Genomic DNA, 23,145 nt, shown 5'->3' with positions numbered 1-23,145 from the left:
ATGGTTCAACAGGTGCAGTGCGTTGAACTTTTGAAACTTTGATCCCATTCTCTTGGGAAGTACCACAGGCAGAGAGAGGGAGAGGAGTGGGTCTCTGCAGCCCCACAGGGAGCATCAGTAACTTAGGATCTTAGAGGAGAAGGGGGAACCCTGGCCAGACTCTCCCCAGTGCATGATGATCATTGACCACCCCCCACCCTCCGCCTAGGTCTGCCTTGGATAAGTGAGTGAAAACTGCACCCCCCCCCCGATGCTCAGAGCCTCTCAGGGACTTCCAACTTCTCTCCTGAGCTGACCTAAAGTCCCCTGCCTCCTGGGTTGTGTCCCCTTCTCCTGTAGACTTCCCGTGACAATAGTTCCACATCACTGGCCGATTTCCCCTCCGCGCCTTTTCTTGTGGCCGTGTCTGGAAAGCTTTCCTTTTGCCCCAAATCCCGTACACTCCTCGAGACCATGTTAGATGGTTTGAGGATGTTTTTAGCAGAGAATGAATCCGCGTCTTCCGATGCCCCGTCTTGAAATATTCCCATTAGTGCGGAACTTACACTTATTCTGGGAAAATTGCGAAGATCGTTAGATACCATGGAGAGGTGTATGTGCAGGTGTTACTTTTGAGTGCCTAGTAGATGCCGGACGCCGTGCTGAACTCTTCAGGTACAGGATCTGATACCAGTATTTATTGCCATTCTGCATTGCGAGGTGGGTGCTGTTATCCCCACCTAGGAGACTGGGAAAATTAATCTTCAGATAATTAACTTGTCCATAGTCCCACGGTTAGTCAGCTCCCAAGAATGAACTATAAAGTTCGTTTTATACTACAAGCATACCACTTGTGTCTCTGTGCAAAAAGTCTTTGATTTTGGGGGGAGGAAAGCTATTGTCTGGATCCTAGGGAGACTTATAACAGAGGCAGAAAGCAATGTGTTTTATTATGTCACCACCCATGGTCTAATGGCTGGTTTCCCAATTACAAACTCCAGAGAGGCCAGGGCTTCAGCCCCCTTTACACAAGAACAAAACAAGGCCTCTCCATCTGGACCGCTGGGCCCTGCCACATAAACACATCAGGGAACCTAAGCAGCATTTTCCCTGCTAACCACCCCCTGCGGAGAGCGGCTTAATGGGCTCTTTCTGGGTTGGAAAATAGAGTCTTGTTGATAGAAGAGAAAGAGGGGTGTCACCACAGGTTGGGTTTCTTCAACTGGAAGGCCTCCTTAAGGCTCCCAAACAGCTCAGCATTTCCCCTGCTCCCCTTCTCTGATTAGCCTTATAAAAAAGCCCACAGCACTTTCCTTCCTGTTGGCCAGCCTGTTGGTGGTCGCGTCCCCGGCCCCCTGGCAGGCTTGAGATCCCATCGATTGTTAGATGTACAGCTCTCAAACAGGCCCCAGCAGCTGAAAGCCTAGGCCATTAGCCCCAGCTAACTGAAAGGGTTCACCGCCAGGAGACTGATTCCGAGATTGGGTCTTTATGATCAATATATCTTTCTCCATTAGGTTCATTTCCTCCAAAGGAAATGGGTAGGACCATTATGGTTTATGTTTATTGACAGGCCTCTCCACTGGCCTTCTCCAGCTTCACAGGGAGGAGTCAGAGACTTCGGAGGTGAGGTTGTGAAACTGAACTGCCCAGCCTCTTGCAAGCCTCTCTTACTGGCCTTTGGTGACAAACAGTAGCTGGGATTCCTTGGGCCAAAGTGACAGAATACATTATTTTGTTATGTAGGAAAGAGTGATCGACCCTACCAGCTACAGGAAAGGTGGCACGAGTTTGGGCACAGTTGGAAAGAGTCTGAACACACGGAAGAACTTTCTGAGCACAAGGGCCATTATTTCTATAATCAAGAGACATGGCGGATTCCCCTGAAGATCTGTGAGAACGAGAAAGATTCCTTCAAAGGTGCAACCTCGAAGGAAGTACAGCCTTGTCTGGCCGTAAGGAAGAATGGACCAGCCAGTTTCTAGATCCTTTGTAACCACAGAATCATGGTTTAGTACTTATGGTGGCTTCTGAGGACCTCGTAAGACTTTACAGATGTCACACCTTTCTTTCTCAAACTCCCTGGGTGGGCATTCATCACTTTCTCTTTGAAGATGAAAAACTAAAGCATCAAGCTGGGAAACAACTTCCTTTGGGGAAAAAGCACCTGAGAACCTGTGCCCGCGTCCCAGCTCCTGCAAGGACCCACTGGGGCAACAGCATTTGGCCACTCCTTGATTTTACATCCGCCAAGAAGTTTTGGCTAAAATAACCATCTCTGCTTTGGCTTGTGTGGTTCTTAGATGCTCCTCAAGTGCTCCCCAACATTCATTTGCCTTCTGACCATCAGTTAAAGTCGGGACCAAATTTGTATGGGTCTTATTGGCCACTGGTAGCTGAGAGGGTAATTATGTCCGAAAATGAAGTATCGATTAATGGGCAGTGATAGATGAGACGTTCAGGGGATCAAGTTGGTTGCTCTGGAAGCATCTCCCATCCTTGGCCCCTAGAGTGTCTGGACTCATGTCTGCCCCATATTCTGTGTCCATCCCGTCCTCACACCTTTCTGCTCTGCACGTGGGCGATGCCTCATTGCTGAAACAACCCTACCCAACCTAACAGAAGAGAAGGCAGAGCAGGCTGATCATAGTTTGAGGTGGAAGCAAACCTTCACCAGAGGAGAAAGTCGGAATCCGAGAGGAAGTGGGTATTAAGCAAAAGCCCAAGAAACAAGTCATTTCTGATGCATAGAAAAAAGATAATAAGGTAGGGAGAACTTCTCTTTTAGAGATTAGTAGGGGTTTTGTGGGTTTTTTTTTTTTTCATTTTTTGATTTTTTTTTTTTAGTCCTAAAAGCTTTCTTCATGTCTAGACTTGCTCCTTCAGAGGATAGGTTTGGTTTTACTCACTTTTATGTGGAGGATAAGAGGAAGGACTGTGCTGATTGAGCAGAGGTAAATGCACAGGCAGACAGGTGCTAATATTCTCAACATTTCCACCTCCCTCTTCTACCAAGAAACCCCATTCCAACCTGGTAGGCACCCAGGAGGCAGGAGCAGGTGTCCACGACCATTCCCAACCAGAGGGTTAGGGGCCACTTCATCCTGGGTTTCCAGAGAAGAGGAAGCTTGGGGGCAGTTAGCAGAAATGCTTCCCAGGGCTCTAGGCTCAGGGCGTCAACTATTCAGTATACTTCTTTCACTGATTCAGAGCTTAGCCACAGCCTGTGGGAGCAGCCCCTGGATTGGGACAACCACAGAAATGACCGGACAGCTGACCAGGTGACAGCTGCCCAGGTCCAGAGAGGAGGCTTCTTGACAATATAGCTTTCACCATTTTTCATGAGGGTTTAAAGTCTGTGAAGCTCTCGGTGCAAGGAAGGCCTCCAATCATTATTGACTGTGTTGACTGTTTTCCTCCTGCTGCAGCAACCTGTGGGTGCAGTCACCTGCTTGCCTCTATTCTCAGGATAGCTGTCAGCCTCAGGCAAGTCGTTAAGCCGCCTCCAATTCTCTGATGAAGAAGGTCCGAAGAAGGTCCGCATTAAGCTGACAATTCTCCACCCAGCACACTAAAAGCCTCTGATATTTCTCCCTAAAACCACACTACAAAACAATGTCCGTTTTTCAAATACACCCTAAAAGAATCCCTCAACGTTGTTTAGTGGAACCAGTGGCCCCTTGATAGCGCTGGACTTTCCAACCAGGAAAAACAGAAGTTGGGTTCCCTCTAAGTTTGCTCGCTCCCCAGTCTAGCACAGATCATTAAGCTAATTCTGAGGAAAGAGAATAAGGTATCTGGTTAATTAGGTCATCCTTTAATTGAATTCAAAGTATTAGATGTGGAAAACGTAACAACTGGTATCCTGGAGGTTGAGAACATTTTTTTTTTTAATCCTACAGTGAGCATTAAATATTGCTAATATTTGAGATTATCTTAGCTACATGAAGGAATGATAGAATTTTCGTCGCATGGGGAGTTTCATCTACTTGCAGGATTACATACAGGCTTGGCCTCCTGTCTTCTCTTTTCCTACATAACCAAGTTTTCGGTCACAGGGAACCAAAGCAAGAGCGTACACGATCTGGAGGCCGCAAGATGTGCTGACCAGCAATCCAAAGCCAAGGACAGAACAACTTCAAGTAATTGGAAAGCTCGGCTTGATTGGATCAAGCTCTTACTACTTTGAGGGAATGTCGTTCCTTTTCTAGTAGTATGTGTGTTGCTTCTTGTGTTGTAAAAGATTCCGGTGTCAGATATCTGAGTTTTGTCAGGTGCAGAAAAATAGGGGAAGAACTCTTCTGAAGGCACGTAAAAGATGAATGACCCTGGAGAACCTGGGAGTCTGAGCCAACCTGTCTACCTGAGCCAGGGATGCCTTGACTATTTATTGATCCCAGTATTGAGTGATTTGGGAGCTGACGGTACTCCGTAGGGAATCGGAACTCACTGGGTAGCCTAAAAGAAGTGTCTGGCTTACGAACAGAAAGAGACATGGAATCACAAGCTAACAGAAGAAGCTTTATGAATGTGGTTCCCACAACGAGACCTGGTGTCTGCTGAGGATTCTCGGTCTAGCTGTCCTCATGGAACGTAACAGAAATTGCGCTCACCATGCGCAGACTTATCTGTACTATACTGCCTAGGGTCGCTTGGCCTACAATTTAAGAACACCAGCCCCAGAAACTCCCTTTCCTCTTCTCTGTATGCCCAGTGCCTGACATACGGCTGGTGTTCGGCCGAGGGTGGCCCTTAAACAGGACATTCCAGTCCAGCTCAAAACCTGTGGTTCTGAGAGGGAGCAGGAATCATGCTGCACTGGGACACGGGGCCGGCCTGAATCCACACAGGCAGGCCTGAACCCAACCACAGGACCCAGAGGCGATGGTCTCCCAAAAGGACCCGGACCAAACTCCATTAGAGTGTAGCTTTCTGAGCTAAACTTTTGGTTTGGGTTTTGGTTTTCGCTTGGTTTCCTGGTAAGAGTTCCTGGGGAGGAAGCGAAGGCGAGAGGAAAGAAAGGAAGGGAGGAAGATGCAGAGGGAAGAATGCCACTTTGTCTTAGGCAAACCAGAAAGGAATATTTCCTTTCCAAGCCCTTTTAAGACTTGAGGGCCTCTCCGTGACCGTGGTGGTGGGGTCGAGCGGTGGCCCTGGGGCCAGACCAACCTGGAACCTAAAATTCAGGAGAGCTGAGGGCAGACAGTGGGAGGGATCCCAGCGAGAGCGAAGCAAGGCCATCAGTGGGGGCTGCTGGTTCCTCCCGTGTGGGCTAATGTCCTCACAGACGCTTGCCTGTTCTTTCAAACCACCATGAGTAGGACATCAGAGTTTGCGTTGGTTTTTTTGTTTGGTTGGTTGGTTTTGGGGGTCCCCCCCCACCTTCTGCTACGAATGAACCCTAGACATAATGGGCAAGGTTAGGACCAGTATCAGAGGTGACATTTGTGTTCTCACGTAACAGAGCTGCAGCATTTCCCGTGTCCCGCCAAGTCCAACCACAAAGATCCCATCTGAATAATCGGCTGCTATAATCCAATGGCTAGACCACTCGCCTTTGAGTTTAAAGGGATACTCCGCCTTGATCTGCCCAGGGTCTCCGACAGTCTGCCAACTTCTGAGTCACTCCGAGCGGAGCAGCTGTACAGGCTCAGCCTGGTGTTTGGGGTCCACCCCACACACCCCACTGTTCTTGGCATTGGCCCCATCGATGGGCCGTGGAGGTGGGAGCTCTATAGCAACAGTCTTTGTACAGCAGGGTGGAGCGGGGAGATGTGCTGTGCCACTGCCCATGTTCCGTCTGTTCTGTGGGCAGAGTTCTGGGAACACAACCCAAACCATTGTCAGCCTGGTAGTGCGTGAAGGAGCAGCAGAGCCCTGCCTGTGGCTTGTGACCCTAGGGAAGTGGTGATTTTACTCCCGCTGCCCAGAGAATCCCATTCCTCTGTTTCAGATCGGTAATGGCTTTCTAGAAACTTTCTCTACTTCCCCCCCCCCACCACCGCCAACAACAACAACAAAAAAAACAGAGCACCTCACTTTCACAACACCTTCCTTCCAGAAAGTTTTTCTTTTTAATGTTTATTTATTTTTGAGAGAGGGAGAGACAGTGCAAGCGAGGGAGGGCCAGAGAGAGAGAGGGAGACACAGAATCTGAGGCAGGCCCCAGGCTCTGAACTGTCAGCACAGGCACGCGGCCCGAACTCATGAACAGCAAGATCATGACCTGAGCCGAAGTCAGATGCTTAACCAACTGAGCCACCCAGGCGCCCCCCAGAAAGTTCTTTCTGGAGTCTAACGTGAGCCCTTTGTGCTCTAGCCAAAGCTTATTATTTTTTTTTATTATTTTTTTAACGTTTATTTATTTTTGAGACAGAGAGAGACAGAGCATGAATGGGGGAGGGTCAGAGAGAGGGAGACACAGAATCTGAAACAGGCTCCAGGCTCCGAGCTGTCAGCACAGAGCCCGACGCGGGGCTTGAACTCACGGACTGTGAGATCATGACCTGAGCCGAAGTCGGCCGCTTAACCGACTGAGCCACCCAGGTGCCCCAAAGCTTATTTTACTTTGGCCCTTGCTAGAGAAGGTACATCAGATACAAGAACCTTCCATAAAATTGAAGATTTCTCAGACCTGTCTTCTTCAGAAAGATTTGGGTTTTCTTAACCTTTCATCAGAGCCTTGTCACCCAAACCTTTCATTATCTTTCTCAATTATATCTTTGAGCCCTCTCCAAAACCTGTCTTTTGAGTTATGGGGACCATAACTTAATTAGATCTCTCATTTCCAGATGATACTCCTGGTGCTTAAGGAAAAATGAATTAAATTTCAGTCAGATATATTTCACTGGGGGAAGGGCCTATAAAAAAAAAAAAAAGAAAAGAAAGAAAGGAAAGAAAGAAAGAAAGAAAGAAAGAAAGAAAGAAAGAAAGAAAGAAATTGGATCCTTTACATAAATAGGACATTGTATCACAAATGAGTTTTTCCTTCCCCGGTTTTTTGAAACAATGGGTCTTTTTTTGGTGAATTTAATTCCTCAGAGATTCTAACCTAAAAGACCATGATTTGCATTCTTTCGTGGGTATGTGGGTTCTGCATCCAAAAAAAAAGCATACGATGTGTGCCTCTAATAAGTGGGCAACATGGCAGCAATTAAGCACCTTAAGGTCTGGGGCGAGTGTGTGGGGGGGGGGGGGGAGGGAGGGGGGTCCCTGTGTTTCCAGCCTTTTCTGTACCAGCTTTTGTTCTGAGGGGTTCAGAGGGGTCTGTCTGGCTTGCTTCTGTAATGCTGTTCTACTTAGCTGTGTAGATATCCTAATCCTGATCATATGGTATTTGTGCTCAGAATTTCATATGCGAGAAGCTATTTAATTGATCTTTGGGCTGTGGAACCGAGCTACAGAGCCAATGGTAGGGACAGGCTGCTTTGAGCCCTCACCTGAGATCCCCCGGGGTAAAGTGAAGAAGTTGGGCTCACTCACAGATGATCTGAAGGTCCTTCCAGGCTGACCCCTGTGATTCACAGCACCAGCCCTTCTGGTTGCTCCACAGAGGGCCCAGGAGATGGACAGAGAAGCTGGCTTTAGTGGCCAGTTGGAAGAAGGGTGTTTGGAGAGTATCAACTGAAGCTAGAATTCCCTTCCCTTTCCTCCCTCTTCCAAAGAACCGGGATCTGTAGACTGCAAGGGATGGGAACGGCCATTTATCGATCAACTCCGTGGGGTCAGATGAGAGTTCAAGGCCCCTTAGGTACACACCTATGGAGCAGATATGCTAAGTGGCTGCCACCACAACCTTCCCACCCACCCACCCCTGCCCAGAGGAGTCTACACTATTTGGATCCCACTCAAAATGTCACTTCTTCAGTGAAGCCTTCCCTGACCCCTTGACCAGCCCAAGTTCGGTGTTCCCGTCCTACGTTCTTATGGCTCCCCATGCTTTCCCTTCATTGCACTCACCACCAATGTAATTATCTGTACAATCAAGGTTTTCATGCCCGCTCCACCCAAATCTCCATGAGGGTGGGGACCGTAGAAGTCTTGTTTGTCACCGTATTCCTGGAGCTTAGCACAGTGCTGACAAAATAGTTGCACTTCAGGAAGTATTTCTCGAGCAAACGGAAGCATGAATGCAGAACGAATGGATGCACGGCAAAGCTGGTGACAAAGCCAGAACCGGCTGGCTCTCAGAGACCTGAGATTTGAGACACTCTTACTCGCGTGCTTGTGCCCAAGGGCCTCACCGCTGTCACCTTCCTGTGACACCGCCCCGTCCAGTAATAGAGTTTTGACTCCAGCAGGGGGAGTGATGGAGGCAGAGCTCTGGGCCACACTCTTAACCTGTCTTTTGTCCCCAGAGGCGTCTAAAATAGCGGGGAGATTATAGATCAAGCCTGGGGCTGTGGGGGGGTGGCTGGAGATGGGTGGGAGGGGTCACTGAACTGCCCCAAAGCAAACATCCTTGTGGGCATCAGCTTCTAACACGCTTTGCCAAGGGGCTGCAAACACAAAACTGCTCGGCCGGGGATCTGGGTCAATGAGAGTGGGTGAAAAGGAAGGAGGACGGACCAAGACAGGCAACCTTTAGGGAAGCAAAAATAAAATTCTAATGTGGAAACTGCTGAAAATAGACTGCATGGCTGTCGGGCTGCATGCAAATCCAGTGCTAATGACATGGAAATTAATTACAAGTCCTAATTTCCATATGCCTCGCTAGGACCCTTGGGGGGAGGGGGCGTCCTTGCTGCAGGTGTCTGGTCTCACCCCCACCCCCACACGCCATTGAGGAGGCTCTGATGTCGTCTCCTTCACACTGTCGCCACAGCAGTGAGAAAGGCTGATAGGAGGCTAAAAATACTAACAATAGAAATTTGATTTCTTCTTCCAGACAAAAAGCCTTGGCATCCACAGGAGGGAGAAGTGTTCAGGCAGCATGTGACTGGTTGGTATGAAATAAATAAATAGAGAAAATAGCATATAATTAACTCTAAGTGCACGTGGTTGAGCAGGGATGTGCAGCCTTTCTCTAACGGACTGGGCGGGGGGTGGGGGGCAAAAGACCGTGTGACAGGCCATGTGACATGTGACAGGGTTATCAAGCTCACGGCCTCCTGGGTCTTGGTTCCAGGGTGTGCTTCTCCTTAAAGCTGTTTAAAGAAATTCAAAGCATTTCCAAGATACAGCCCCTAACACGGTATCTGTCCCCCGACTTCACTCAGAGATACACCTTAGGTGCGTGGGTGTTTGTTGATTTCAACAAAACAAAAACACCTTGCGGGACATCACTGCCCAGGGCAGGTGCCTACGCTCCTGTCTGGAGGCATGTGGGTTTAATAGTAGGGATGGATTTTTTTTTTTTTTTTTAATGTTTGAGAGAGAGAGAGAGAGACAGAGACAGAGCATGAGTGGGGGAGGGGCAGAGAGAGAGGGAGACACAGAATCCGAAGCAGGCTCCAGGCTCTGAGCTGTCAGCACAGGGCCCAATGCAGGGCTTGAACTCATGAGCTGTGAGATCATGACCTGAGCCGAAGTCGGAGGCTTAACCGACTGAGCCACCCAGGTGCCCCAGGATGGATTTTTAAAGCACAAAAACGAAAACCCATCCCCTTACAGTGCCTGGGGTATGGAGCCTTTGGAGGGCGGATCTGTCCCTTTCGGGTCTTCCTTCCCTTCCATTGTTCTCAAGCGGGTCCTGCTTGGCTCCCTCCTCTCTGGCAGGTTGTTCTCCCACGTCGGCGACCCCTTCCTGGATGACCCCCTGCCCCGGGAGTACGTCCTCTACCTCCGACCCACCGGCCCCTTAGCACAGAAGCTCTCCGACTTTTGGCAACAGTCGAAGCAGATCTGCGGGAAGAACAAAGCCCACAACATCTTCCCCCACATCACCCTCTGCCAGTTCTTCATGGTGAGCCGCAGACCCTGCCCCGGCCCCCCAGCCCCTCAGCCCCTGCCCGGGGAGCCTGGCTGCCACACCCCAGCCAGCGCCTTGGGACCTGGAGTCAGAGTCAGCAGCCTCGGGGAGCTGGCCGAAAGAGTCACGGGCTCCTGGGCTTGGATGGACCGTTAAGGAATGAGTAAGGTCCCATCTGCCGGGGCCCAGGAGCACCCCGGGTCGGATGCACCATCATGATGATTGCTGTTCCTCAGGACTCTAGGGACAAGCCTGACCCACTGAGTCAGGACCTGGACGGGCGGCCCCAACACTGAAACTAAAGCATTTCCACCCTGGTCCACGGGTAAGAGTAGAAATTAGGGAGCTAGGAACAAGAAATGTGCTCTACAGACACGGGAGGGGACTTTAGCCTCATAGACCCTCTGGCCACGAGTTTTGTCTCACCAGATCTTTCTAGAGACAGCAAAGATACCTGTGGCCCGCCATAGTTACCTAACCTCCATAATCCTAGCTATCACAGAGCTTACTTAATGACTAAATTAAATCCCCCTCCGTGTAATAAATATAAATACTTTTCATCTACTTTAGTTCCCTGTGGAGATAGAGCAGAATTGGCTTGTCCAGGTGTATTCGAGATGAGGCAGAATGGTAGCACTTTTAGACAACATTTTCAAAAAGTATTTTCAAGTATTTTTTTTTCCAGATTGTCTCTGCCTCTTTAAGACAAACAAAACAAAACCGTGTTCCTCACACCTTCTTTCTTACCGTTCCCTCTGAGAATTGTAATGATTATCACTTCCTCCCAGCCATTCCAGGATCTTTCTCAAAAGCATTCCGAACGTTAGAGACACTCATTTTCCCCCAGTGCTCCAAGAGGGTGGGGTGATGATACCACAGCTCTCTGAGCTAGCGTGAGACTGGCAGCCGAGTCAACTTCTGATCATCCAAGGAGAACAGAAAAGTCACAGATGATGTGAGAGCAGGGGAAAGCACATCCTTTACCCTGAGATGCTGTTTTCTCCGGGTACATTCCCCTATTCTTCCTTCCCGCTGGACCAGGCTGCGCCCAGGGGCACAGCAGGGCAGGGCGGGAGGGCAGGTCGGTCCCACGGCCCCAGCTGAATTTACCAGTTAGACGGCCCACGTCCGGATAACTGGGAGCCTGAAGTTCTCCGTCCTCACAGACAGAAGCGAGGGTTTAGGGATGGCGTCCTCGGCCTCCAGCCCCGGGCAGAGGATGTCAAATGTTCAGTAGCGGTAGACCTCCGCCCCCCTCTGAATGGAGCGTTTTGTTTTCCCCTGCCAGTGTGAGGACAGCAAGGTGGACGCCCTAGGGGAAGCCCTCCAGACCACGGTCAGTCGCTGGAAGTGCAAGTTCTCGGCCCCGCTGCCCCTGGAGCTCTATACCTCCTCCAACTTCATTGGCCTCTTCGTGAAGGAAGACAGCGCGGAGGTCCTCAAGAAGTTTGCCGCGGACTTCGCCGCGGAGGCTGCGTCCAAAACCGGTGAGCTGACAGCTGCCAGGCCAGGCGTGGGTCCCGTTCGTCAAAAATGGGGAAGGAAAGGGATCGGAAGTTATGGACGGCTGGGCTGGGGCCGGCAGGTGGAGGGCCCTGCAGGGATGCGCGGAGCACAGCCCTTTCCTGCAGCACCTGTGGGCTCCCTCTTAAAAATAGCAAACTACTGTTCTGCTAAGCCTCCTGGGAGAATGTCCAGCGTCGACCCTCAACAGCCAAGTTGAAGGCTCACAACTCACTGTTTCACACTGAAGCCGTAAGCGCATCCTCTGTAGCACCACTGTCTCTCTCTAGTTCAGAGTTAACGAGCCTTCCTTCCCTGCCAGCCTCCCTGCCATGAAGGCCTCTGTCGGGGTCTCACAGCTCACTCCGTGAGGACCCAGGGCTGTGCTCGGCGGGGTAGCACAGCACAGAGAATAGAGTGGAGCCACTTAGTGTCAGAAAATAGATCCACCGGACCCATGTCCCGCAACTCCCCGAAACCCATTAGAGGGGTCCCGAAGCTTCAACAGTCTGTCCAGAAATGTCACCCCTTCAAGCTGTTTCTTGCTCTTTCCACGGCCGGTCTTAGTTCAAGCCAGCTGAGATTTCCCACCAAAGGAATTAGCTTAAAAGATGCTCAGCATATGTGTTGACTTAGAGGCAGGAAGCACGGAGAGGGGACAAGTGGGAGAAGTTGCCAGAGCTTTCCGGGCTGCCTATAGGTACAGACGAGCTCACTTAGGTCAAGGTGAGCCTTACCTGCAGTGGGACAGACAGACAGTGGGGTCGAGGGGGGAAGAGTTGGCAGGGGGCACTTTCTGCTGGCTCCCTTGAGAAATCACCATCAGTGGGTATTTCTTAGGGACCGCGATGCGTTCATCCGTGAAGAAAGCAACATGACAAGTGGTTTCTCCAGGCCCGAGATACAGGTTCAAGTACCTGTGCTCACAGAGAGCTCTGAGAAGAGAAAGGCCATCATAGGATGCAGTGGCTCCCCCTTCGCAAAAAAGGAAATGCATGCTGGGCTGGGCGATGTGGATCCCTACAGTGGAGAAAGGGCCCTGCAGGCAGGAAGGAACAAAGTGTGTGCAGAGGCCTGTGCGGAGCACTCCCCTCCCCGCCCCCCGCCCCCAGCAGAGCAGAGCTGGGCGTGAGCGGTACAGCTGAATCTGAGCATCGCATGCAAACTGGAGGAGGCCCAGAGTTGGCCAGCACCCCCCGCACCCCACCCCTTTCAAGGACGGATGGAGACAGGAGAGACCTGAGTAAAGCCCCAGCTTTGCCCCTTGGTCTCCAAACCTTTGACCTATAACTCACCTGCCATTTTGCTTAGTGTTCTTTACCAGAAAAGCCCCCGTTAGGGCTCAGGATTCTAGAAAGAGTGCAGCGAAGGCTCAGCGTCACCGAGCAGGATTGCAGGGAGGTCTCCCCTCTCAGAGGAGCTCTGACCCTTAAGATACCTCTTCTACTTAGGGAGGGGGGCTCCTTAGAGCCCCTCCTCAGGCACCCCTTCTTCTCCCAGGCTCTGCTTTCTGACTTCGCTGGGGCCTGCCATTTCATGGCTTAATATTTCAGAGAAATGACATAATAGAGAGGCAAATTGTTTCCTGTTCCTATCCCTCCACTCAGGAAAATGACTCTTTTTCATCCCACAGTAGCTATTACCAAAACCACTAAAACTCCCACAAGACCCAAAACTGGTGGTGTGGCCACAAAACTCAAATCCTTCACAAATGTATAAAGCGGGTCTCAGCCAGGGCTGTGCCAGACTCTTAAGGTGCATAATGAGTGAGAGGCTGCGAGGCCCTTGCTTGCTTTCCTTGTAGGCAAGGGGAGGGCCAGCTCTTCTCCAGTATCTGTGGCCACTCTCTCTAAGAACTTGGCCGCTTGTTCTGTGCCCCTGTGCGGCCCCCTGGTGGTGACCGGGAGAACCGGGTGGCTCTGCCCTGGGTAGCTGGTCCAGCTTCTTGCCTCCTTATGTGGATGGCTGGCCATCCCGTCTTGGCCCTAGAACCTATGCCTCGATATTCTAGACTTTTCTGCAGACCCAGAGTCCATCAGCAAGTAGATTTCTTGTCCTCCTCCGTCCTCGGGGGCTTAAGGAGATCCATCATGCATGTATGTTCGATCATTGACCGAATACTAAAAGCCTATATCACGTGCTGAGCACTGGGGATTCATTGCAAACAGGACACAGAAAACCTTGCCTCATGGGGCTTACACCAAAAAAAAATACGATGTAGTGTAACAGAAAAATATCCAACTGCTACATCTGTCTCCCTGGGACATGAACAAGCCCCTTAATTCCCTACCTTCGCAAATTCCCTACCTTCCCTTTGGTTGTATCTTCTGCGCTGTTCTAGCTTGGACAGTAGATGGATCTCCCCCATGTAAAGATGTACAAAAGAGAAACATAATTCACTGTTTTGTTTGTTTTGTTTCTTACAGTGTCTTAGAAGCACAGTCTGTATACTTTTTTTTTTAAGTTTACTTATGTATTTTGAGAGAGAGAGAAAGCACAAGCAGGGGAGGGGCAGAGAGGAGGAGAGACAGAATCCCAAGCAGGCTCCACGCCATCCGCACAGAGCCCGATGCAGGGCTAGAACTCACGAACCGTGAGATGACGACCTGAGCCAAAATCGAGAGTCGGACGTTTAACCGCGTCACCCAGGCACCCCACCAGTCCGTTGTATACTTTAAAGCAGTGGCTTCAGTCGGGGAGATTTTATCCCCCGGGGCACACGTGGCCGTGTCTGGAATCGTTTTTGGTTGCCACAACTTCTGAGGTTGCACTACCGGAATCTAGTGGGTGGGGGCCGGGGATGTGGCCACAGACCCCACAGTGCACGGGGCAGCTCCCACAACAGAGAATCATTCTGTTTTAAACCCTGGAAAACCCTGTCTTGGACCTTGAAAATACTCCATCTTTTCCCCTGGCTCCTCTGTCGGAGCCGCCCAGAAGCCAAGAGACGCGATTTCAAAACGACGGTGATCGGCCCTGGCCCGCACGCCGTCGCAGGATCTCTGCTTTGGCGTGAATTAGCTCATCCTTTGAGGTCACGGTCTCCTCGGGCTGGTGATCCTCCGTGTATTACTAGGAGGCAAAGCCGACCCAAACAGTGACCTCTCCGCTTCCCTTGTCGGGAGCCAGGTGTGGCCCTTTCCCTCTCGAACTGTAGGCTGTTCGCGATCTGTTGCACCTGCCTGTCCCCTTATTCCGCTGCTGTGAAGGACAGCAGCAGCTCTTGTCCGGCCGCGGGACGCCCTCCTTTGTCATTTGGGAGGCGGGATTTAGGAGGGCAACCCTTCCGTGTTCTTCCTGGAGCCTCCACCGTTGCTCTGCTGACCACGTTCCAATAACGGTTCCCTTCCTTTGTTTCCAGAAGTACACGTGGAACCTCACAAGAAGCAGCTGCACGTAACCCTGGCTTACCACTTCCAAGCTAGCCACTTACCCACCCTGGAGAAACTAGCCCAGAACATCGATGTCAAACTCGGCTGTGACTGGGTGGCTACCATATTCTCGCGAGATATCCGGTTTGCCAACCATGAGGTAATGTCTCACTGTGGCTCCTGACCCTACCGGAGGCACAGGGGGTGCGGCCAGAACCGGGAGCACGGGCAGCTCCCTGCTACAGGGAGATGGGGACCAAAGGAAAGCAGTGGAGTGAGCACCGGACCACAATTTCCTCCGGGCTCGGCCTGCTTCCTTGGGAAGTTCTGCGCTTGCAGCCCTCCTCCCCGGGTCCCAAGTGACTCATCTGTGTAATAGCCCCATTGTCCTGTCTGCCCTGCCAACCTTACTGGAATGATACAGAAGTGAAAAGGGAGAGCAGAAAAGTATGTTGGAAAAGATTTTAATTCTATAAATTCATGGAGTTAATAGAAGACCTCATCCAGATCTTAGGTAAGGAGGACACAAGATAAGAAATACAAATATATATATACATATATATACATGTGTGTATATATCTGAACACATAATTAACAGATACTTGCTAAGTATCTATGGCATGTAAGTTACCATGGAACATACTAGAATTTTATTTTTTATTAATTTTATTTTTTTTAATTTACATCCAAATTAGCATATAGTGCAACAGTGACTTGGAGTAGATTCCTTAGTGCCTCTTACCCTTTTAGCCCATCCCCCCTCCCACAACCCCTCCCGTAACCCTCAGTTTGTTCTCCATATTTATGAGTCTCTTCTGTTTTGTCCCCCTCCCTGTTTTTATATTACTTTTGTTTCCCTTCCCTTATGTTCCTCTGTTTTGTCTCTTAAAGTCCTCATAGGAGTGAAGTCATAGGATTTTTGTCTTTCTCTCATTTCGCTTAGCATCATACCCTCCAGTTCCATCCACATAGTTGCAAATGGCAAGATTTCATTCTTTTGGATTGCCGAGTAATACTCCATTGTGTATATATCCCACATCTTCTTTATCCATTCACCCATCGATGGACATTTGGGCTCTTTCCATACCTTGGCCATTGTTGATAGTGCTGCTATAAACATGGGGGTGCATGTGTCCCTTCAAAACAGCACATCTGTATCCCTTGGATAAATGCCTAGTAGTGCAATTGCTGGGTCATAGGGTAGTTCTATGTTTAGTTTTTTGAGGAACCTCCATACTGTTTTCCAGAGTGGCTGCACCAGCTTGCATTCCCAGAAATATACTAGAATTTTTAAATGTGGTCCTGTCCTCAAGGAGTTTGAGTCCAGCAGGGGAGAGAGAGAGCAGATACATGAAATAAAAAACAGAGGCGACATGTTGTGACAATTACGTGCATCCCCTGGGAGGCCTGAGTGGGACCACTGATTCCCAGTGCATGTGGGAAGGTTGGCATAATCCTAGCATCCTTCTTTTGAGGGAGTCGATAGTGGTTTCCAAGACAAGCCTATGCTACTCTGAAGAGTAATAGTGCCCTTTGTTTTAAGGAAAAGCTGAGACAAAGAGAGTGGCAAGTGGCTGGCCCACAGCTAATTAGCAATTTAGGACCAGAGCTGAAGCCAGAACCCAGGGATTCTGACCAATAAAAACAAGCAGCCCATCTGGAAAAAAAAAAAAAAGACCACACAGTTTAATGAGAAACTTGTCATCTAGTGTAAATACATGTATGAAATCGAGTTTGCTTCCAGTTTTTCAACAGTAAAAGGGCTGATATTTTTGGCAGTTTATCTAGCCTCTTAATATCTCTGTTGACTTTTTTTTTTAAGTTTATTTGTTTTGAAAGAGAGCGCACATGTGTGAGCAGGGGTGGGGGGGGCAGAGGGAGAGAGAAGCCCAACGTGGGGCTCGATCCCACGACCGTGAAATCATGACCTGAGCCAAAATCAAGAGTCGGCTGCTCAGCTGACTGAACCATCCTCCTACCCTCTTGTAAAATATGAAACACGGTTGAATGAATCTCAGGGTCTAGACCAGCTGATCTCGCCACTGTCTTGGAATGTTGAGAAGAGCTGACCCATGAACCAGAGGTCCGGGCCAGGGCACGGGGCCTGCGAGCGTCAGGGACATGCAGCTTTGTCTGACCCCGCTGACGAGAATGTCCTGCCCTCCTTCCAAGTCATTTGATGGAAGTTTCTGGAAAGACACACCAAGGAGACGGGGCTCGATCTTGCTTAAGAATTCTGACATCTCCTGGAATTGCTCAGGATGAGCCCTAAATATAACGAGAGAGGTGTGGCTGACCGGACTCCTCACAAGGACAAAGAAAAAGGAAGTCAAGGGTTGCATGCAGATGGGCTGTGAGAAGTCACCTTTCTCAGAGAGGGAAGGTGGCAATGGAATTTTACCAGGAATATCTTCTAATCAACACTGCCCTCCAGTTAAATCAAAGGGTAATTGCTTTTCTGCCTGACCCACATTCTGCGCACTTGGCACGGAGGGAAAGAGGCAGCAAGCGCCCACACGAATTATTTTCTAAAAATAACTTGGCCGCTTTTATCTCTGATTTGTAAAAGCTCATTTATTACTGTTCCTTCTGATACAGCTCTCTCTCTCTCTCTGAGGTCATTTGGCTTTCCCTGAGCCCCCCCTGCATACCCTTTCTTGCCTGCCTTCTGTCCCCAGGACCGTTCACGGTTCCACTGAGGCAACAGAGGTCTAGAGAAGGAAAGTTGTTTGGACAAGAGCACGCAGCAAGCCATGCTTGGGAGAACTCCTAGGTCTCCTCCCTCTGCTGGTTCTCCCTTTGACTCCGACCTGCAAATGCCTGTCTGTGCTTCGCATAGTTTTCCGTGTTAGGGACTGCGTTGGGCCGTGCCCAGTTTATATGCCGAGCGACAGAAATCTGAGGAAGGACAAAAAAGCACACGTGGCTCCAGATCCTGGCTCCATCCCTTCAGCAGTTGTTAGGTTCACTTTCACAGCTTCTAGAACGCTCCCGTCCTACGTTGTCTCCTGCAGACAACGGCAATAGTATTTTGCTGGACTGTTGCTGTCGTGCAGGCTACAAAAGAAGATGATAGAAGGGCCGTAATATGTAGCCCCGGGTGGGTGCAAGACAGAAGCGTTGCAGCTCCTGTTGTGGTAGGAGCATAAAGAGCTTCAAAGGCAAGGATGTTAGGCTCCTACCCCACGTAGGGTTGCAGCTGCCCTGCACGAGGGGAGGAACAAACTCGAGATAGACCCCACAATTCTTGCAGGTCCGTGGTAAACATAAAAGAGTATAGGGGCGCCTGGGTGGCTTGTTCGGTTAAGCGTCCAACTCTTGGTTTCGGCTCAGGTCTTGATCTCACGGTTCGTGGGTTCGAGCCCTGCGTCGGGCTCTGCGCTGATGGCACAGAGCCTGCCTGGGATTCTCTCTCTCTGCTCCTCCCCTGCTCGTGCTGTGTCTCTCTCAAAACAAAGAAACTTAAAAAAAAAACTTGAAAAAGAGTATAATGTAGTGCCAAACTAGGCATGTCTCCTGGTATCTCTCAAACGTAGGCTTTTTGCACGAGCTTTTGAATGGGCTGTGGGGACATGGGCACGAGTTATAATTTTAGATTTGCTGCAATATCTTAATTATCGTATTGCTTATTCAATAAATCGAAGCCTAACTACCCTAGGACACAAGGTCTAGGACACAAGGTCCTAGGACACAAGGTCTCCTATGCTCCTTTGCTGTGCCTTGATTTCCCTGGAGGTAACCTGGAGACAGAATACTCAGCCTGCCCCCGCCAAGTGATAGGGGGAACGAGTGTCCTGAAGTCACTTTGAGTTTCTCGAAGGAAAGACACTTCTGGGCCAAAGGCATAATTAATTAGTCAAAACTATGCTGTGCTTGAGGATCTAAGAGAAGTTTCGACTTGTTCCCCCATGACTCGGTGCCTCTCCCCACCCTGTTCTGGGAAAAGGAGTGTTCCTTTTGGTGGATCATCGCATACCTAGCTTAAGAGAGTTTTTCTTTTCTTTCCACAAGCTGTTTTCACAACGAAGCAGAAACTACCTCCCTGGCTAGTTTGGAAATGGTGGTTTGAGCACGAACGTGGCAGAGGACAGGGGAAGGAGCAGGAGGCCCCCAGGGGCAACAATCTGGAGCTGAAAGATACTGGAAAAGAAACAGGGAAAGAAACAGGGGCCCCAAGCGAAAGGAAAATCAGAATCCAGCGGTACCACGGAGTCCTGTGCATTTTTATTTGCATTCTCTGAGGAAAAAAAAAAAATCACCTTTTTGCCAGTGCCTTTCCTTAGAGACTTCCAGAAGGAAGTTCCATGAAACATGTTCCGATGTGTCACCTTGACAGACACACAGAGAGCTGATTAGCTCACGAGCACACAGTCCGGGGGCGGGGGGGGGGGGGGGGGGGGGGGGGGCGGTCAGGCAAGAAGGGAGATCAGGTGTCCTGGTTCAATAGACATAATGATGCACCTTCTGGATACAGGCTCCGTCCTAAAGAGTTTCCTTAGATTGTCTCATTAACTGTTATAATCCAGGCATTAGGTTACCGATGAGAAAACAGAGGCCCAAGTTAACAGCCTGAAGGTGGAAGCAGAATGGTTAGCCTGCCAGGAATGACTTTGGAACTTCAGGAAAGTCTGTTAAAGTATCTCCATCTCAGTGTCCCATGTGAGATAAATAGGATAGAAATGTCTTCCTTACAATTGAGGACCCTTGCTGTTAATGAGAAACCAGGACGATGTTTTTCCAAAATATCTTCGTGCCCATGCTGTTTGTGTCTACCGGGAAAGGACGCAAAACATCAAGTGCGTCAGCCAAGCGGTATGGCCTCTGGTTGGCTCTGAAGGCTCTTTATGAGCCCAGAGAAGAAACACGTGGTTTCCATCTGGTTGCCGGTGAAAGCTGGTTACACAGACGTACTGTATACGCTGATGGCTGTGAAAGATATTTTTCTTTCAAGGTCTTTGTCGAAAACGTAGGTTTAGGGGCGCCTGGGTGGCTCGGTTAAGCATCGGACTTCAGCTCAGGTCATGATCTCATGGTTTGGGAGTTCGAGCCCCGCGTCGGGCTCTGTGCCGACTGCTGGGAGCCTGCTTTAGGAGTCTGTGTCTCCCTCTGCCTCTCTGCCCCTTCCCCTCCCCCTCCCCCTCAAAAATAGACATTAAAAAAAAAATTTTTTTTTAATGTAGGTTTAAAGAAAGCTCCTTGAAGGCAGAGACTGCCTTGTTTAAGCCCCAGAGTGACTTATAAGGGGAAATGCGTCGGTCCCAAAGCCTTCCTACAGGAGAGTGTCTGCACCCAGACCGTCTGTAACCCCCATACGGAAGACTGGCTTTCCATGAGTGGGGTTTCAGGTGTCTATTAGGGTGCCTACCGCAGATGGAGAAGGGGAGATAAGTCCAACCCCATTTGTATAGCAGCTTAATAGAGCGCCTACGGGCTTTCAGATAAATTTTAGAAAACTATTTTGAATCCTGAAAGGAAGAAAGGCCTGCCTGAAGGGAAGTCTGGAACCATCCAGCAGGACCAGGCACACATCTACAATACCCTGGGGGGGGGGGGGAGACATGCTTTCGGATCGGAGTGCAAATCTACTCAGAGCCTGCAGACCCCAGGGGCGCCTGCAACGTCCGCATCTGGAAGCAGGACACGCAGACGTGCCCCGGAGGCGCTCGGACTGGGCCTCACTCCTCCCTCTCCTCCTTTCTCAGACGCTCCAGGTGATCTACCCGTACACCCCACAGAATGACGACGAGCTAGAGCTGGTCCCTGGGGATTTCGTCTTCATGTCTCCGATGGAGCAGACCAGCACCAGCGAGGGCTGGATCTACGGCACGTCCTTAACCACGGGCTGCTCCGGACTGTTGCCGGAGAATTACATCACCAAGGCCGACGAATGCAGCACCTGGATATTTCACGGGTAAGCAGACTCACGTTCTTCACCTGCTGCTTTGGGAGACCACCACGGGCTGTGGGCAGGTGGTGGGGAAACGGGCTCAGGAGATGGGAGGAAAGCTGTTGGTTCAGGACGTTCAGGGAAGGGCCGACCTGGGGCATGGGAAAATGAGGGATGGGTCCGCTCCGCTTCTCGCTGCCTGCCCCATTTGATGGAACGGAGTTCCTGGTCAGAGACTCAACTGAGGCAGCTTGGGGGGGGGGGGGGGGGGGGGGCACGCGCGGGGGTCCATCTCCCTGGCTGTGAAGCATGGGTCATCCCAGTGCTTTGGGGGCTCCTGTCCGCTCTGTCCTGGGCCGTTGCTCAAGAGTGGTCTGACTCCCCAGAACCGCTGGGCAGGTTCCCAATAAGCCAGCCAGACCGGCAGTGGAAGGCTTTGCAAGGGCCAGGAGACCTAACTGCCCCTCGCTTGCTAGGTGGCCTTGAGCGAGTCCTCCGACGTGGCGCATAAGCCCCTAGAGAGAGAGACCGTCTAAAGAAATGGGCAACTGCCAGAACCGTAAAAAGACAGGCGGTGCCCCTAGTGTCCTCTAGAGTGGGAACTTTCCAACCATCCCTCACGACTGGTTTGCCCCCAAACCAAACTGGTCGCTCGGTCAGCGTGGCCCGTGCTGTAGGGCCAGCTTTGCCTCGGCAGATGAAACGGGCACAGGAGGCACCTTCTCTTTCTTAATCGGAGACGCTCAAAGCCAGCCAGCCCTTCCCTAGCACATGCAGGCGTCTCGCCAGGGTGCGCATGCTGATTTGTTTTTCCTCTCTCTTCTTCTTGCTCTGTGCCAACGTGGCTGAGAGCCGGAAGCTCTGAGCACCAGCTGCGTGGTGCCTCTAACATTGTTATTACCGCCATGGAAGAGAAGGCGAGAGGGGCACTTTCAGGGAGCGCGTTGCCCAGAGGGAGAAAAGGAAAGGTTCTCTCCCCCCAGTTAGCAGCAAGCAGGCAAACCACAAACCCAAAGATGGGAGAGAACACCTTCCTCCTTAACAACCCCCTACCCAGCAATTCCTTCCGCTTCCTTTTGGTCCACCCACCCCCCCCCCCCCCGGGAACATCTAGCTTTTCAGGGCACAGTCGGAAGGTCAAAGCTGCCTCGTGTTCCCCAAACATTTGCGTTCTCAGAAAGGCTTCTGAACATCTACGTTGTGTTTCCAAAGTCACCGTTTTATCCCTTAGAAAAACGAGTGAAGCATATTATCCGTGGATACAGTGAACACTAAGATGATAGGATGCACAGCTCTCAGACCTTTTTTTTTTTTTTAAAAAAAAGTCGGGCTAGAAGTTGGAGCAGAGTAGGTGGGAGAAGGCCTGCTGACCCATGCCAGAGTACTGTTTCCAGACCCACTGCTGTCCCAATTAGAGCTCAGGCGGAAACACGGGTCCACGGACCACAGGGACGTTTGCGTGCCACCTCCTTTTCTCTGGAGAGGTCCCTACCGATGCTGCTGCCCTGGAACCGTATCGGAAACTGTCAGCTTCCGCAGCCAGTGCTGCTGAGAGTGGGGAAAGGCTAGCGTTAGGTGTTAGGACCCCGTAATCAGGAATTTGAGTTTTTAGGCCGCTAGTCTTGGGTTCAAATCTTAACACTCCCACTTAAAAGCTGTGTGACCTTGGCCAAGTTACATTACCTCTCTGAGCCCCCGTCTGTTACTCTGTAAGGCGGGGAGGATAATTACATTTACCTCACAGGAGCGTTATAAAGACCACAGTGAAGGACTTAGCTTTACACGGGTAAGTGCCACACCCGTAATAGCACTGAACCTAAAAAGCTGTTAGCTTCTGATTTTTCTACCTCGTGTTTTCCAGTCCTCTCTTACATGCTTGTCCAATCAAATGTCTCTTCCCGAGGTGATCCTATAGAGGAACCGTACTTTCCTATTTAACTCCAGAAGCAGAAATGATGTAAGGAGGCTCCTGATAAGACAGATCTTCTCTCTCCCCCAACTAAAGTTAGCCTTGAGGAGGTACAGCCACAGGAGATGCTCCTTCAGTGACCTGGCTGACCCGATGGCAGGTCGCAGAGGGGACTCAGGCCACAAGGAGTGACCTTTCATCGCCCTTTCTGCCCGGTTCTTCTCAGTTCTAAGTCACTCATTTTTTAACGTTTATTTTTGAGAGAGAAAGTGTGAGCAGGAGAGGGGCAGAGAGAGAGAGAGGAAGACAGAGGCTCTGAAGCGGGCTCTGCGCTGACAGCGAGCCCGATGTGGGGCTCGAACTCCCAAACCGCGAGATCATGACCCGAGGGGAAGTCCACCGCTCGACCGACCGAGCCACCCGGGTGGCCCCTAAGGACCCTGACTAGGGCATCTCGCCTGGTTCTGAGTGTCTCTCAGTACTTGTCAGTTGGTGAAGCCCCACTGTGTCCTTTGAATTATGGGTGGGGGCTGGCCGGTCCTTCCGGGCTTACGCACAGGACTGCTGTGTCTGGGAAAGTGCCAGC

At 50.5% G+C, this 23,145-nt stretch overlaps 1 protein-coding gene across 4 annotated transcripts in view; it reads left to right on the top strand.

Annotated features, from left to right (window-relative positions):
• UBASH3B (ubiquitin associated and SH3 domain containing B) overlaps positions 1–23,145 on the top strand; it is a 139,675-nt gene that overhangs the window by 93,932 nt on the left and 22,598 nt on the right. For 2 of the 4 annotated variants that reach the window (XM_027036768.2, XM_053203967.1), the window contains exons 2-6: positions 8,867–8,924; positions 9,697–9,883; positions 11,178–11,376; positions 14,754–14,923; positions 20,466–20,674. In XM_027036768.2, the coding sequence (XP_026892569.1) occupies positions 8,867–8,924; positions 9,697–9,883; positions 11,178–11,376; positions 14,754–14,923; positions 20,466–20,674 (823 nt within the window). The remainder of the gene's footprint in view (positions 1–8,866; positions 8,925–9,696; positions 9,884–11,177; positions 11,377–14,753; positions 14,924–20,465; positions 20,675–23,145) is intronic. The other 2 variants (XM_027036767.2, XM_053203966.1) reach the window with 1 other exon arrangement.

This window comes from Acinonyx jubatus, chromosome D1, assembly GCF_027475565.1.
Source record: "Acinonyx jubatus isolate Ajub_Pintada_27869175 chromosome D1, VMU_Ajub_asm_v1.0, whole genome shotgun sequence".
Taxonomy (NCBI): Eukaryota; Metazoa; Chordata; class Mammalia; order Carnivora; family Felidae; genus Acinonyx; species Acinonyx jubatus.
The sequence above is the reverse complement of the archived record's forward strand: the minus strand, read 5'-3'. Positions and strand labels throughout refer to the sequence as shown.